Genomic DNA, 17843 nt, shown 5'->3' on the forward strand with positions numbered 1-17843 from the left:
CAAATATAGTTTGGTCCAGATAATAATCTACAAAAAATCACTACACATAAACTTATAAATTTAGATGGATAAAAATTGTACAATTGAACATAAATAACTATGAATACTTGAACAGTAATAATAGTGATATTATTTTTAACTTTAGTTTAAAAAATTGATTGACTAGTCCAATTCCAATTCATATCAGTATTTAAATAAAACACCCACGAATCATAGTGATTGGAACTGCAAACTCTAAATAGAGTTGGTATAAAATAATTGTATGAGAAATATTTTTCCTGTTTTCCTGGCTTTTAAAATTTCTCTCAACTAAACATTGCAATTTGCAGCTTTCAAGTTTCATTGTCATGTTCTTCTTCGGGTGGCAAAGTCGTATCTTGCTGTTTCTTCCAGGCTTTGGCACTAGCCAGCAGTTTGAGGTTAGGCTTGGTCGCCTCATCCTCTGGGAAAATGTAATCGAAAAACTCTTCCCATCCTTCATCAGTCTGTAAAACAAAAATTTGCATTAGTAAGATGCATTTTTTGAAAAATTATGTGAGCAATAGAAAAAAATTGTACCTATTGCCTGCTTGGTACCTTAACCTTTTAACATTACCAATCTTTTATTCATCGTTTATATTTTACAGCTACAAGGAGTGTTTTGAATTTTTTTACTTTACCATGTTATTGTAACAGATTCAAAACAGGAAAGGTTAGTGGTTTGAATGGAAAACCCTAAAGACTTGAATAGGTTTCACTACAGAGAAACTATTATTTTGATAATTTTAACATGTTTACAATGTTTCTTTTTCATTTTATTTGTCAATGCTGCAGCCACTTTAGATGGGATAGTTGTTACTGTACAAACAGCCTACACTCCAGATTTTGTAGCATTATGAAAACTAGCAAGACATTTTTACCAATTTTATTGAAGTCCATAAAAAAAAAATTAAGCTGAATTCTAGTAACCTGACCATTTTATGTTGTAAAAATTAACTTCATTAGGCCTAGTCAAAACTAAGGTTTTAAATGTAAAGAAAGGGAACAGATTGTTAATTCATGGCTACATACCCCGTCTTGAGCCGTGACTTTCTGTCGTTTCTTGACTCGGCGGGGCATCTTGCTCTCCACTTTCTGTACTGTGGTGTCATCTCCATGATTGACTTCCATGTCCCTCCAAGCTTCCAACAGCAGAACTCTTTCTTCCTGAAAATGAAAAATTCAAAATTTATTTCACAGCCAAAACCAAAATTACAATTCAATAAGCTTTAAAATTATTATTTGAAGAAACTTATCGTGCAGTCTAAATGATAAATGAACAGCGTGTTTGATGGTTTGACACTCAATTTACCTTTTCTCCAAGATTTCTCAGGGCAGCATTGCCTCTCTCATAGACTCTACGAGCCAGAGCTATTTTGTCTATTTCTGCATCTTCTGCTGCACCGTGAGACATCTCAAACTGGGCGTAACTCATCCACACCTGAGATGAAATTCAACATTTAGTTACAAAGGTTAACAAAAATCTAGCTAAAATAAAAAAAAAACTATAAGCAAACTTTTTAATGAAATAAAAACATATTAAGTCTTTGTAAGAAACACATTACGAAACCTTACTCAAACTCCTCTGCAAAAGCTTCTTAAAAATAATGGTCAACATTGCATTGTGAAATTAATCACCTGTGAATTATCTATATCATATCATATCTAGATATCAACATCGAAAATCCAACCAATGCACATGCAGAAACAGTGTTCATCAAAGAACATTACTGACTATTAAAGTAGATCTTCAACAATAACAAACAGTTGAATTTTAAGCATTTCAGAAAGAGTATGGGTGCAGCCTTCTGCCAGTCTGTATGCTTGCTTATGGTGTTGTATCATAAAATTTAGTAGCAGTAAATAATAGGTACCACACTACTCAATATCCAGACAATATCAGAAGCCTGAAATTTGATTGCACACTGTGTTTTACTGCTAGAAGTCCACCAAAGTAGTTTCAAACATTCAAAGATGTGATAGTAAGCCAAACAACTCCCGTTTAGTTTTTTCAAGTTGGAAAAATTGACAATCAGTTATTTATATCAGCTCACACTGCCAGAGGCTCATTCATAAAAGTTAATTTTCCTACAGTCATCCGACAAAGTTGGCTTCCTTGTACTGTTTATAGTACAGAAAGCTGCTAATTGCTGCATATTTATACTTTGCCGTACGGTTTATACTTTGCCGCACATCAGGATTCTAACGAAACAACACAGAACAGCGTGGTTCTATTATGCACGTAATCCGTGTACGCTTGGAAATAGGTTGGCAACACTTAAAGATAATAATACTATGAGCAGCTGATTGACTATTATAACTACGATTTAACCTGTCATCTCGTGTTTATAGTTTCGGTATTTCTGAACTTTCTGGACTTTTCTTTTAAACGTTTTTAAAACATTCCTACGGTCTTAATAAACAAGAAAATACTTTTAAAAGTATTTTTTTAGGCGCGGAAACCACTTCAAATTACAAAAACATACGGAACTATATTCGCAAAACGCGGAGCACATTTCTTGTCGAGGAAAAATAGCGGAGTGATACGGACCGGGTACTACTTTCTCTAGGGCACATATTTGTGTTGCCTGCTGAACCTAAAATCGTGTTGTATAGTGTTTGATTTGAAAGACTAATTATTTATATGTTTTATAGTGACTGTAGGAAAAATATAATGTGTAACACGAGTGCAAAAGGTCTTTGCTGCACTCGAGATCCTTGCCCACTAGTTACACAAATAACTATTCCCTGCCACTGCATGGAAATTATCACATTGCCACACCTATAAACAGTGCGCAAAATCGCTCATTCCCACTCGCTAAATCTGCTGATTTCACTGATATTTCTATAAAATGCTAACATCTGGTAAGCAAACATAACCTAAAAGACATTGATATACCACTACAAAGTTAATCTGGTTGTTATAATAAGTTAATTATGGTGGTAGGAAAAATATTGTGTGTATTACGAGCACAAACAGTAATTGCCGCTCTTGAAATGTATGGTTGTACTCATCTAAAGCTTTGTGCGGACATCTTAACAGTTCTCGAGCGGCAATGACATACTTTGTGCTCTTACTACACAAATAGCAATTTCATCCTAAGACTGGCAATAGCCTTAACATGGGATTGTAATGTCTAGTTTTCTGACTAGTGGCTACCTTGACATGATGTGTCCGTTCCAGTAGTCGCTCGTACAGTTGCCGAGCCCTGGCCACCTCTCCCTGGCCGATCTCAAAGTCAATGTAGGCCTTCCACAGCAACTCAGGCATGTCTAGCCTTGGCTGCGATACGGCCAACTCATAGATGGCTCTCGCCCTGTCTATATCTCCCAGCAGCGTTTCCAACTCTGCAAACTAAGAAGACTTTATTTATCCGAGTTGGTAAAAATTTGTCTTATAATATTTCATTAGCCTACTAGTTGTTTTAACTGTGTTTTGTAATGGGCTAGGGGGCTCAGATGAGAATAAATAGTCACTCCCCCAACGTTGGTTGAAGAAACAAAACTCAACAGAACCACTAAAATTTATAATAAAGAAGTATGGCTTTGTAACGGTAGACCCTCCTATTACAGCTTCCATTGTCACAAAAACTATAGGAGGGTGGTTGGTAAGACATCCTCAAAGAAAGAAGCTTGTTATTAGGTGCTCAAAAGACGTAGTTTGTAGTGTTATATTATTTTATTGTTTAATTTAATCCAGTTCTTAGCAGGATAAAATGAATAACTTTGTTAAAATACAAATTGAATGTAAATGCACATATTGGAGCTGTACAAACACCGTTTTGTTTTGGTTGCAATAAGGAGACCAATCAGTATTTGACTCCACTCAACCATTGTACCGAAGATGATTTTAAGGATATAAACAAGCCTATACGTTGGCCAGGTTTAAAATCCACCTTTGTGAACAAACTCATCCTAGTTGAATCAGTATTTTTAGTGCTCAACCAGAACACACACATAGAAACCACCTCACTTTTTTTGTAAGGTAATACAATTAATCATAGGCTATGTAAATAACGTAATACTATAAATTATAAATCCTTTGTAAAAAGTACGAAATAGCCAAAAATCAATTGTAATAATAAAATTGTTTGTCTGTTATTACAGTTGAACCTCGTTTGTACGAACCTCGATAAAACGAATTCCTCGATAAGACGAATTTTTTTTAATCCCCTTGACACTTTCATATAGGTCAATGCTAAAAACACCTCTATACAACGTAGTAATTAAGTTAAAAACCTCCATAAGACGAATTTGTTTGTGACATGGGCTAGGACTGATTAACCTCTATACAACAAATATTCTTAGCACAAAACCTCTACAAGACGAACGTGACCTCTATAAGACGAATTTATCATAATCTTAACCTCCATAGTACGTAGTTTTCAAAACAAACAGAAGCTTGTCTCAACATGAAACCCCCACCCATCCCTCCTCCTTCCTCAGTCATTGTTTGGAAAAACCTTGGAGCGAGGAGAAACCTCTATAAGAAGAATAACAGCAGCATTAAACCTCGATAAAACGACCCTCTTTATTAAGAATACCTCTATAGTACGAATTTTTCCCGTACCCCTTGAAATTCGTCTTATAGAGGTTCAACTGTATTGTAGTTTAAATCGCAGGTTATTAAATCACTAAATGAATTTTCACACACAATACCTTTTAAGAGCTCCTTTAATCTTTAATTCACATTGAGTAAATTGAATCAAAAATATTTCAATGTATCAAGATAATAAATTCTTACCCTCATCCATGTTATGCAGTTTTCAGGACCAAATTCTAAAAACTTTTCATACAAGATACGACACCGGTCGAATTCTCGTAGTTGTATCTCCAGATCAATGTATCCTCTAAAAAGTTTGTCCTTTGGGCAGATTCCAAGGGCCATTCCCTGTAAAACCAAAGTACAGTTGATAATTCATTCGCACTAAAATGTAGTTATTTCAGAATTTTATGAACGCTGAAATGGGTCACTAACAAATTATATGACACTACCTATAACATCAACAAGGGAAAAGAAAGTTTAGTTTCTAAACACAATAAATTACATAACATGGGGCCCAGGCATCAAAGGAAGTTATTTGACAGTCCAAAATCTTGTCTGACGGTTTGAAATATTTAAAGTTAAATTTTTTTTTTTTTTATTAGAAGTATTCCCAGGATTTTAGTTCATTATTTACCATTAATCCTAGGCTACATCTATCTTCACATTAAAGTAATTTGTTGTTTCTTTTCAATGGGGGTTAGGGAAATTTGTTCCACACTGATTTTTTATATCCTCTATTATGGTGTAATAGATGCGGTGGCACTTTCTAAAAACACAATATTAACCATGCGCCTACTTGAGGACCAATCGCTCACCAAGGTCTTGCGAGCCACTGTTAGGTTCTTGTGGCGTATCTCAAAGTGTGCGTACAGCAGCCATATCTTGGTGAAGGTAAACACTTTGTGAGGCACCAGGTCCAGACAGGCTCGGTAAACTTGTCTCGTTCTGTCTTCGTCCTCTGCCTCAAGCTCCTCGAACAACGCGTAGTTGATCCACAAGTAGATATAGCGACGCCAAAACTGCTTCTCCTGTGAAAAATCAATAGGGATTAATTAATTGTCTACCGTGGTCTACATTTTCAGAATTGTAGACTTGGGGAAAAGAGCAAATAAAAGTAATTGAAAAGCGGAAGCGAGTGTGCTTAGGAGTTGCAGTAAGATGAGGTTGAACTTCAATAAAAAACATCAATAACATTAAATTAAAATTCTACTTCAACACAGAGAATGTCTGCTTTTAAGTTAGTTTAGCCTTTACCTTTATAAAAACTCCTCAATTTATTACATTGAATTCAAGAGAAAAATTATTGCTTACCTCCTCTCCTCTTTCTAATAAAGTTTTTTGCAACTTCCATATGGCCTTCAGATAGACCGAAAAAGTAAATTAGTGAGCTAAAACCTCAACAATAACAATGCCAATTTGTGAAAACTAAACTTGTTCGGCTTAAACCATACGCACAATAAACAACAAATTAGACTAATTTTGGTAGCCTGTATACTACCTTTGTTGGAGGAACATTTGCAATTGCCCTCTCGTAAGTCTCTCTGATAACTTCTAAATTGCCTTCATCTTCGACCAGACGGAGAAAGTCAAACCAAGCATCGTAATTGTGTGGATTGGCTTTCACTTCCTGTAAAAAGGGTTTAATCAGTGAATAAATAATTTCATTACCAATATTGAAACTACACAATACTTATTCATATTCATATTCATATTCAAACATCTTTATTCGTAAATCATGTACATTGGTGGTACAGTGAATAGTGTCAGAATACTTAAAATAAAAATACTATTTCTATTTATGGGAGGTGGAAAATTCATCAAAAGAATATAATGCTAGATTTATTAAATGCTCCTTTAGAATTTTCTTGAATTTAGAAAGGTTCGTTTCTTTTTTTATGAATTCAAGGACAAATTTTAGAAAATCATTACCAGCATATGAGGGTTTTTTTTCAAAAAATTTTAATTTGTGAGGCTGGACAAACTCCCTTCTCCTCCTAAAATTATAAGAATGCACTGAATTTATTACTTGCTCAGATTAATTTTTTTTGCGATAAGAATTGTTTTATAAATATATTGCCCATAAACTGTAAAAATTTGTAATTTCTTAAAATGTTCTTTTGCCGAATCATCTCGTTTAAGCTTAAGCATAATTCTGATAGCTTCTTTTTGTCGCTTCAGAATACTATCCATATTTAATATTTTTGTTGACCCATATAATGCTAAACCGAATGAAATATGGGAGTGAATGTGTGCAAAATATATACTTTTTAGGGTTTTCAAATTACAATAAAAGGACATTTTTGATAATTTGAACATTCCAGAGTTAGTTTTGGTTAAAACTTTCTGTGTGTGCTTATCCCAATTCAAATTTTCATCTATTGTTAATCCCAGAAAATTGATTTGATGTTCCTTTTGAATATTATTTGAGTTGTAAGTTATTGTTGGATCTTTTGTAATTCTGTTCTGTACTTATAGAATTAAGAACTCAATACAAAGAAGGAGAAAAAGTTGTATAAGACTTGCAAAAAGGACGTATGAAGAAATGTTTCAACATAAGAGAATACAACACAATGAGCACTAAATATGGCTAATAAGTAAAGAAACCAGGAAATAAAATCTAAATAACTCGTACCTCTTCGTATTGGAACTTCCTCTTGCTCACAATAACATCCTCGATGCCAGTGCGATCCCCGTACTTCTTCTCATGAATGGTGTAAGCTTTGTACAGCTCGGCAGTCTTCTCTTTAGGAATGTGGTCCAAAGCGTACTTATAGATCACTCTGGCACGGTCATGCTAAAACATTGAAGTTGCAAATTCATTACTAATATTGAAACTACACAATACTTATAGAATTAAGAACCCAATACAAAGAAGGAGAAAAAGTTGTATAAGACTTGCAAAAAGTAAAAAAGCAAAAAGTAAAGTAAGTTGAAATTTAAAAATAAAAAGCCTCAGTAGGCTATAAGAATCATCACAATTATAAAGAAAACCGTTGGGAGAATCATGATATTTAACTATAAAGCTTCCAGATAGTTTGTTAAAATAAAATATTTATAATTGTAATTGTATTAGGAGATGGAATCAAATGTTAAACTGAATGCAAACTGATAAATGAAATTAAATTTAAAATTGCATTTCTACTGTAACTACAGGAAGACTGTTGGTGGATATTGTTTCCTGATGAAATTTTGAAATTACAGGAATTCATTCCAAATAAAATAAATTTATGTTCCCCTATGGCAAAATCATTTTTTAAACGTATATTATGTTATCTATTAGGAAACAATAGGGGAAAAAATAACCTTATATACTAAACTTTAGAACTACCTTACCTCTCTCTGGCCTTCTTCGAATTTGGCAAAGCCGATGAAAAGTCGCTCGTCCAGTGTTTCCTCACCAAAAAATTCAACAGCTCTTTCATAGACCTTTCGAGAACTGGATACGAACCCATGTTGTTCTTCAAATCTAAAAATAAATAAGCAAAACCTAAAACAAATCTGAATTTGGAAATTGTAGTTTTCATCCCATCTAAATGGAAGTGCTGGAGAAAGATTTATTAAATGAGAGCATAGTTGAATGAGCATAGTTGAATGAGACTCATAGAGAATGCTACAATAATTACATTTATCTCAACAGTTTCTCGTACAGTGGTAGTTCACAGTGACAAACAAGATGCCTAAAGTTTGTCCTTTCAGTTAAGCCTGATCAAACAACTGTGAGAAAGAAAACTTTAGTTATAGGAACCAACTGGAAGCTGATACACTTTCCAGGAAAGAGGAAGTACAAATCAACCACAAAACTTTCTTAGTCGTATAGTTTCGGCAACTCACTTAGCGTATTTGAGCCAGTTGGTGACGTCTGGATGCACCATGACGAACCGGTTGTATATCTGTCTGGCTCGGTCGATTTCCTTGTAGCGCAGTTCAAACTTGATGTATGTGAGCCAAGCTTGCTCATCTGGCTCCCACTCCATCCACCTCTCAAACACTTGTCTGGCTCCTGTCAACACAAGAACATGTTTCAAAGTGGACATTGGATTTCAGACAAGTAATCAATGCAACTACGAGATCCTTACAGTTTACTCTTGGGTGGAGATCCTCAGAACTCTAAATTAGAAAATTATACCATGCCATGTTGTCTCTTGTCAACTACAATGTAGCCAAAATTAGGATGTATTTATTTTTTGACGAAACCAATCACAATATATTGTATTGTTTAAAGATGGAATAAATGACTATTCATTGACTATTCGTTATCGTAAACTAACCCTTCTCTGCCACAACAAACGTTAGACCATAAAAGCCTCCCCATTTACTTTACTTACCGGCGATGTTGCCCACCATTTCCTCCATGTAGGTGTATTTGTACCAGAATTGGTTGGCCCGGGGCAGAATGGTGACTGCTCTGTCCCACAAGTTCCTGGCGTGGTTCACTTGACGGTTGCGCATCTCTAGCTCCGTGTATTTGAGCCACAGCGTGATGTTGCGGTGGTCCACGTCCAGCGCACGCTCGTATATGGAGCGAGCTCTGCGGCAAACAATGTCCATGAATATATTTAAATCCATCCATAAATTAATAGGCTATTGTAGAAAGAAATTAAATTGAAATCCTTTACCTCAGGAGGCAAATTAAGTCCACATGGCCATTTCTTACACTAAGTAGTACCTATATCAACAACAAATTTCAAAAACTGTAGGCCTACAGTAAACCCACAACCAACTGAAATAAAGCGGGCATGTCGGTTTTGGATGAAAAATATGTTTAATTAATCAATAGTTGACATTTAAATGCTGTTATGGCGCGTATAGATCTAGCCTATTTAAAAGTTGTTTTTTAACGTTATTTTAACTCATGTCATCTTCAAATCAACACTTGTATACACAAAATCTTTGTCATTAAATAATCTATTGTTGTTTTCTGAGCTCTTGACTCTTTGGTTACAATTAACTGTCATGTTAATAATTAATACAGCAAAAAATGATAATTTAAGCTGAATATATTATATTTATCTAGGCCTAAGAAACTTTCAACAATGACAAACTAACCGCTGGATTTCCTTTTGACTTTCCTCCCATTGTGCGTACTTAATCCAGTTGCTGATTACCGACCGATTTTTTCTTATGTTGTCCTCAAAGGCTCGCCTTTTTCTGTGCTGATAATCCGCTAACTCTTCTGGATCAGAGATCTTTTGCTTTGGTGGCTAAAATAAGACAATACCAATTTGTGTTAACTCTTAAAATTAAACAATTGAGTTTAAATATAACTGTTGCGATGCAATTAGTTACCAAAAAATTATATTGTTAAACTGAGCAACACTAACGACTATTCAGCAAAAACCCACAGTGATAAAGAAAAATAATATAATTTACTATTTTTTTTTAGCTTGCCCCTGAACTGGTAAGACAAATATATATATATAGGCCTAGTGGTTTATTCATACTATTTATGGTTTCAACGCTAGTTGCATAATGGTCTGTGACGCAACTAGCCGAAACCATGGTTTTAGATAGAGACAAAAAGTAAAGGTTAATAAACCACTAGCCTATAGCATATATTATTAGATAATATAACTTAATGTACCAATAAATTTAAACTAACAAAACTTTAATGGGTTTGGACCGCTTTCCTTGAGTGTTTGAATTGATTTCATAATAAAAGTGCCACTGGCATAGACACAGGAAAAAAATGTTTACGAGAATAATTGTAGATAGTAATTTTCTAACTTAAGTTAAATGTGTTTGGAAATCGTTTTTGCCTAAAGAAGCCATAGTCTTATGATTGTAATTTTAAGCCTAAAATGATGAATGTGAGCAAGGTTATTGCTAAATACTACAAGAAGAAAAATGCTCATTTAAATTTTAGTGATTAATAAGTCTTAAAGTAATTAACCAATAGGCTAATTAAACTTAAATGCCCACTTAACTTACAGGTGGTACAATTTCCAAATCTCTTTCCTTGGCCTCCCGCAGCAATTGTTCTGCAGTAATTTGGATCTCTGCTGGTGCTTTATTCTTCACCTAAAAAACAAGAACATACAACTTTATAATCTACAGACTGAAGAAGGTTAGGAACGGACTGACGTAGACTCTGGGTGGTCATCTGTGTTCCTATGGTGTTACTATGGAAATAAATTAAATTGAATTGCATTATCAGCTGATATTGTTCTATTTTGTGACTGATATAGGCCTACTGTAAGCTAGGTTGAGAGTATTGAAATTATAATGGGATTTGGAATTGAGTTTTTGAATTAGAATGTATTTGAATGAATGAATGAATGAAACAATGCTTTATTTACATGTTCTTAGTACATGTTTTACAAAAACATTTCCACAATATAGACAGGTCCATGATTCACACAGCAGGCTCGCATTTTTCCAACTTGGTCTTACAAGACCGTCAGCCGGGTTGGCCAACACATTGTAAATTGCTAAATAAAACAAGTACAGTACATTATGTATACATTCAAATTACCTATCTGATTTACCATTATTACAGTTAAAATTTTTTTTTAGGTTTTTGTTTTTGTCTTTAATTCTATACTATCTATACAATTATTTGTAATCAATTTCTAAAAACTAGAGAGTGCTCAGAGCTTGAATAAAGATTAATAATTAAATTCTTGTATCATTTCCCACCTGTACCGCCAAGCTTGCTGTAGGAATCAGGCAAACCGCACCCAATCAGCCCCGTTCAACAAGGATATGAAAATATCCCAGGACAACTCCTCTAAACCGAACCAAAAAGTTCTAAAAAGACGCAGTATCGGGCACTTGGCAGCAAAGTGGTAAACATCCTCTACTTCTCCCAAATTGCATAACAAACAGTTATGATTTTGATTTTGTATCCATGAGTTATAATCTTCTAATATATAAAATTCTCGTGTCACAGTGTTTGTCTGCAAACTCCTCCGGAACGACTTCACCGATCGTTATGAAATTTGGTGTGTAAATTCTGTAGGTATGCGAATAGGAAGTAAACTATTTCCCGTTTCGAAATTCTTAAAAGGGCTCCGCCCCAGTGGCTCTGGAGTTTCCCATGTTAACCTTATGAGAAATGGAATTAATGAATCTTAACAGCTGTTTCAATTAAACAAGTTGGTTCTGTTCTATGATGTTCAATAGCATTAAAGTTACAAGGATTACCAACAGGGTGCAGCACTATTATTTCTTTTACATTTATCACAACAGCAAATTTGCAACCAAAAGGTGAGTGAGCGTAGCGAACGAACTTCAACCTGGAGGCGAGTTAGCGTAGCGAACGAACTTCAACCTGGAGGCGAGTTAGCGTAGCGAACGAGCTAACCTGAAGGCAAGTGAGCGCAGCGAACGAGCTCCAACCTAAAGGTGAGTGAGCGTAGCGAACAAGCTCCAACCTGGAGGCGAGTTAGCGTAGCGAACGAGCTAACCTGAAGGCAAGTGAGCGCAGCGAATGAGCTCCAACCTAAAGGTGAGTGAGCGTAGCGAACGAGCTCCAACCCAAAGGTGAGTGAGCGTAGCGAACAAACTTCAACCAGGACGTGATTGAGCGATGCGAACGAGATCATCTTGAAAATTAAACGTAACGGTACTTAAATTATAAATAGTCAAAGGCAAGACAACGTCTGCCGGGTCGGTCTGTCTTAGGGGAAACCTATAACCATTGACTATATAACACTACCAGTAGTGTGTCAGTAGTGTTATATAGTCAATGCTATAACTTAGGCGATACGAAGTTCGCCGGGTCAGCTAGTTTAAATATAATAATTCCCCTTTCTCTACACTTGAAAATCCATTTAATTGTATTAAAATCCAACTTTGAAAAAATGTAACCATTAGCTTTCAAATCCAAACTAAGTGATTTATAAATAGCATGACAGGGAGCATTCATGGCTGTCTGAAGGACACGCTGACGATCGTTATCACGAACCGCAATCAACAGCTGACCCAACTGATATCTTGTTTCGCTAATATCATTTTGTTCTACTGATAAGTGCACTGATAAACTTTCTGCTAAACTCTTCCATTCCCTATACCAAAGTATCTGTTTTCTTATAACTTTATTAGCTAACAATTTGGGTAGACGTGATTCGGGCATATTTAATAGGTACCTACTTTCAAAACATAGTCAAATTTAAGTTTCAACGTAAGAATGAAAATCGGGTCTTGAATGTATTAGTTGTCCCTAGTATTTATGTCTTTGTAACTTAAATTTCAAATTTCTCCAGTATTTAATAAATTTCTTTCCTTACAGTTATGATTTTAATCTTCAGGGTGGCTCGCCAGTATGGTAATGTAGAATATCAAGAACATCGCATATATCCAGCTATCAAGTTTACTGTCAATCCAACGTGTTGAGCGAATTTGGATTTAGCTCTTTGCACCTGTTTTTGAAAGGTCACCCACTTCAAACTTTGTCCTAACAGCCTAATAAGAAAAGGCTATCTATTTCAGGAGACACATCAGTGCCCAATTCGGCCTAGGCCTAGAAGTTAAGCTACAAATTATGTTCAAACAAAAGATAGATGTCTATTTAAATCAGGGTGGCTCGTCATGCTGACTAAATTATAGGCTATACGTATTGTATGGTTTAATCTTCAGCAATTAGGCCTAGCCTAAAGCCTAGGTCACACTAGGCTGTTTAGCAGCCGCCAATTTTTCCCTCCCACAACACCATCTGAGTCTGTACGAGAAGAAACCATCCTACAAAGGTGCTCTGTACTTTAACAACCTACCAGATCACCTCAAGAAAGAACAACCCAATCTGCTCAAGAACAGTGACGTAGCCAGGATTTCAAAATAGGGGGGGTCGACTGACCGGGTCCAGGTAGAAGAGGGGGGGGGTGGTCCAGGAAAATTTTGAAAATATAGGCCCTAAAACGGTATTTTTTAGCTCTCCTGGCATTGAAAATAATCAACCCCAACGTCAATCCAGTATTATTATATAATTTTACGTTTAATTTAACAAAAAATATTATATTTAGGGCCGGAAGGGGGGGGTCCGGACCCCCAGGACCCCCCCCCCTGGCTACGTCACTGTAAAGAAGCACCTGACAACATGGCTTATGGACCGGCCGTTCTACTCTGAGGATGAATTCTTAAACAATAAGCTACCATGAAAAAAAAGAAGAAAAAAGAAAAAAATTCTAATTGTAATTGCAAATTACGGTAATAGTTTACGTACATACTGTACATTTTATGTACGGTACCTGACCCATGAATGTTCTCTAGGAATATTTCAATAAAGATTTTGTCTATCAGGGTGTCTAGTTTATTTCCATTATAAAATTCAAGACTAATTCCAGACTTTTCAAGACTAATTCCAGATTTTTTAAGACTAGTTTTTTCAACAATTAGTGCGTGTTGATACCAAAATGTATCGATTCTCGATTCTTGATACCGATACCAATTGTTATAGCTTAACAAAATTTTCTTAATAATTCTACACCAACCCCTGTCTTTGTCATAAAGTAGTATTATGATAATGTGGTGTTTTCAAGTAAAGAAATAATGCAGCAATAAAAAATTCTAACTAGCAAATTTTTTTTTCATGAAATCTTCCACGTACCGTACGTTTAGACATCATCATTGACTGCAGCGGTTACATAAACGTGATCGTCGTCGTCCGCGATCACGGCAAAATCATGAACATTTCCCGCGGCCTTGTAGACATCAATGACATCATCGTCGTCTCCCGCTGTCTCAGAAACGTCATCGTCCGCAATCGCGGCAAAATCATGAACATTTCCCGCGGCCGTGTAACATCATCGTCGTCTCCCGCGGTCACGGAAACGTCATCGTCATCTCCCGCGGTCACGGAAACGTCATCGTCATCTCCCGCGGTCACGGAAACGTCATCGTCATCTCCTGCGGTCACGGAAACGTCATCGTCGTCGTCCGCGATCGCGACAAACTCATGAACATTTCCCGCGGTCACGGAATCGTCATCGTCGTCTCCCGCGGTCACGGAAACGTCATCCTTATCTCCCGCGGTCACGGAAACGTCATCGTCATCTCCCGCGATCGCGATAAAATCATGAACATTTCCCGCGGCCGAGCAGATATCATCGTCGTCTCCCGCAGTCACGGAAACATAATCGTCATCTCCCGCGGTCACGGAAACGTGATCGTCGTCGTCCGCGATCGCGGCAAAATCATGAACATTTCCCGCGGCCATGTAGACATCATCGTCGTCTCCCGCGGTCACGGAAACGTCATCGTTATCTCCTGCGGTCACGGAAACGTCATCGTCGTCGTCCGCGATCGTGACAAAATCATGAACATTTCCCGCGGCCTCACCCGCGATCGCGGCAAAATCATGAACATTTCCCGCGGCTTTTCAGACATCACCGTCATCTCCCGCGGTCACGGAAATGTTATCGTCATCGTCCGCGATCACGGCAAAATCATGAACATTTCCCGCGGCCGTGTAGACATCATCGTCATCTCCCGCGGTCACGGAAACGTCATCGTCATCTCCCGCGGTCACGGACACGTCATCGTCATCTCCCGCGGTCACGGAAACGTCATCGTCGTCGTCCGCGATCGTGACAAAATCATGAACATTTCCCGCGGCCGAGCAGATATCATCGTCGTCTCCCGCGGTCACGGAAACGTCATCGTCGTCTACCGCGGTCACGGATACGTCATCGTAGTCTCCCGCTGTCACAGTCGTCTTTCGTGGTTTCGGAAACGTCATCGTCGTCGTCCACTATCTCGGCAAAATCGTGAACATTTCCCGAGGCCGTGTAGACATCATCATTGGCTTTTGCGGTTACGTAAACGCAAGACGACGATCGCGGCAAAATCATGAAAATTCCCGACTTTGAAATCAAATTTAAGACTAAATCCCGACTTTCAAGACCATTTTGAAATTCAATACTAATTCCCGACTTTCCCGACTACTAGACACCCTGTCTATTGTCTACTAACCAGCCGCTGATAATCCCCAGCAGCCAGCGGATGTGTACGTTTCACATTATAACCACTAGCCGCCAGTAAATAGCCGCTAGTTTGTAGACTTCACCTGCTCCTGCACCATCCTTCTTTGACTTAGACATTTTTCTCTTTCATAAGATCAATTAGTCTTCGTTCTTCAAGTCTTTGACTTTGATATGACTCATTATAAGCTTTGTTTTTGGTATTCCTGTCAATGTAGTTGACAGACGAAGCATTCCTCAGGCAAGGATAATCTTGGAATACTGGTAAATCTATAAATGTTACACCTTTTCCCGACCACTTGTTGGTGTCAACCATGTTCAACATTCACAAAAGGAAGTACCTATGAAATACAGTATACAACGAAACTAACATTGCATAAACAAAAAATCTAGACACGTTAATTCACCAGCCGCTAGTGAGCTACCTACTAGGGGTTCACATTGGCTGGCTGCCACCAGCAAGGAGGTCACGTGACTGCCAGCGGAGGGTAGGCAGCGCTAAAAAGTTAAACATACTGGCATTTACCAGCCGCTAGTTCTGGGTCAGACTAGGCTGCTTGCTGGCAATATTACTGGTGGCTGGTTAGTAGCGGCTGCTAAATAGCCTAGTGTGACCGAGGCCTAACAGTAACAAAACACCACAGCAAACGTCATGTTATCAGGATCGTCGTCTAGGCTACACACTAGTGCCGACGTTAATCCACACCAGGGAGTATCGCATCCATAGTGCAGGCCTATAAATAGGCTATCCACAATTTGTGACCTCCTTATAACTTAGCTGGATCACAGGACGATGCCACCGTCCCAGTCAAACAAAACTAAATAGAAAAACATAGAAATCAAGATGTAACTTATTCTGGTCCTTTTAAAAACGTTGTATTCTGTAAGCCAGCGGAGATTGTTCATGTTTGGAACAAAACTGGGTACCTACAGTTTCTTTACTGAGCTATGCTAATTGAAGATAACGATTAATAATCTCCATTTTTAACTAGGCTATTTCAAAATGAAACTGTCTTGACCTAACCCAACTTGCTAATAATGAAAAAATTGAATGAAGGTTTACTAATCGAATTGATAGGCCTACTTTCAATCGATATTAGCGTAGCCTAGCGTTGTTAAGAAACTGTGTACCCACAAAACTTATAGCCTAAGTTTAAGTTTAGTTAGTTCCTAGATTTAAAGGGACCATTAATTGTCTATTGATTTTCAAAGCTAGGTAGCCTATAACCAATCTAAACTAGAATTTAGGCCTAGCCTACCTTTGCAACTTTTGGCATCTTCTGTGGCTTCTCCATTTTTCGAAAATTTAAACAATTACAAAATAATTTACAATTTATTCTGTTTTGAATAAAATTTTGACGATACAGTATTTCAATAAATAATCATAACTGGATTTCAACTAAGTCCATACTCCATAACCTATTATATCTATCTGCCATTTATTAACAAACAACAACAAACAAGAACCAAGAAAGAACAGAACGAGAACGAACGAACAAGGGAACAAGCGAGTTTTGGTTTTATTCCCATCTTCGGCTTTGGATCGGACTGGGCCGACTGCCTGGGTTCGCCTCAGTCAAGTCAGCCCCCTCTCAACAGTCAACACTTAGCTTTTGTCATAGTGGAGGTGGAAGGATGTGCTATTCGTCTGATCTTATTCTAAAGTCCAATCCAGTACAATAATCCCCCCGTCCCGATTCTGCCGGGGCTGGGGCTGGGACAGTCCCGATTTCGTTCCTTGTGCCCGCATTTAATTAAGCGTTAATCCGGGGTGAGGGCTAGGAGGATTAAACATTAAGGAGAGGGCACGCAAATAGGAATACACGTGTTGCGGTGAAGCCAGCTTTAGCAGAACACTAGAGGGGCACGCGGAGCCGTAGAGTGGCAAAAAGCCTCGGCTATAACATGGGAGAGATAGGGAAAAACGCGACGCGCGCTGTTTCGAATTAAAATTGCCGCTAAACTAAAACACCTGTGTTATTCACCGATGGCATTCTTAAAGTAAATTAAATTTCCTATCGAACAGTGTCAATCATTCCTATAAGAAATATTATTTATTATTTATTATTGAAGATCAAAGTTGAAAGAATTGACCTGGACATTGAACATATGATTACTTTAATTACGTTTTTGAAAAAAATATGATGTATCTACACAAATTAACAATTTATTCGTGTTCCTTAAGAGTTTCTCGAAATAAAAAATATATATTTACCTATATTTAAAAGTGGTATTTAGAAAAATAATTACAATAAGGTTTTTTTCTATTTTTCCAGTTTATAAAACAATCTTACTAATAATAGGTTAAAATGAAAATTTTAATTCGGGTGATGAAATACATTTTAAATTTGCATTTTTCATAG

General features: G+C 37.1%; 1 protein-coding gene across 1 annotated transcript; it reads right to left on the reverse strand.

Annotated features, from left to right (window-relative positions):
• Nucleotides 1–21: 21 nt before the first annotated feature.
• Nucleotides 22–16891, reverse strand: LOC128985939 (protein crooked neck-like). Its single transcript, XM_054405935.1, has 14 exons — nucleotides 16740–16891; nucleotides 10493–10582; nucleotides 9611–9765; nucleotides 8890–9092; nucleotides 8396–8564; nucleotides 7898–8030; nucleotides 7197–7358; nucleotides 6063–6191; nucleotides 5380–5592; nucleotides 4763–4909; nucleotides 3179–3373; nucleotides 1331–1459; nucleotides 1051–1185; nucleotides 22–485 (listed from the first exon to the last, which is right to left on the reverse strand). The coding sequence occupies exons 1-14, from the start codon at nucleotides 16773–16775 to the stop codon at nucleotides 333–335; spliced, it is 2049 nt and encodes a 682-aa protein (XP_054261910.1). The 5' UTR covers nucleotides 16776–16891; the 3' UTR covers nucleotides 22–332.
• Between the last annotated feature and the right edge of the window lie 952 nt (nucleotides 16892–17843).

Source organism: Macrosteles quadrilineatus, unplaced genomic scaffold, assembly GCF_028750875.1.
Source record: "Macrosteles quadrilineatus isolate MER2022 unplaced genomic scaffold, UCM_ALF_1.0 Scaffold_2__2_contigs__length_208266976, whole genome shotgun sequence".
In the NCBI taxonomy this organism is placed as follows: Eukaryota; Metazoa; Arthropoda; class Insecta; order Hemiptera; family Cicadellidae; genus Macrosteles; species Macrosteles quadrilineatus.

What these genes read in the sequence shown, in the direction of transcription:
- LOC128985939 (XM_054405935.1), bottom strand. Translation starts at nt 16,775, where the DNA reads ATGGAGAAGCCACAGAAGATGCCAAAAGTTGCAAAG. An exon ending in GGAAGTTCCAATACGAAGAG is followed by an intron (nt 6,192 to 7,196) that starts GTACGAGTTATT and finishes CCCTTTTTACAG; the next exon opens with GAAGTGAAAGCCAATCCACA. An exon ending in CAGTGGCTCGCAAGACCTTG is followed by an intron (nt 4,910 to 5,379) that starts GTGAGCGATTGG and finishes TTGGTTTTACAG; the next exon opens with GGAATGGCCCTTGGAATCTG.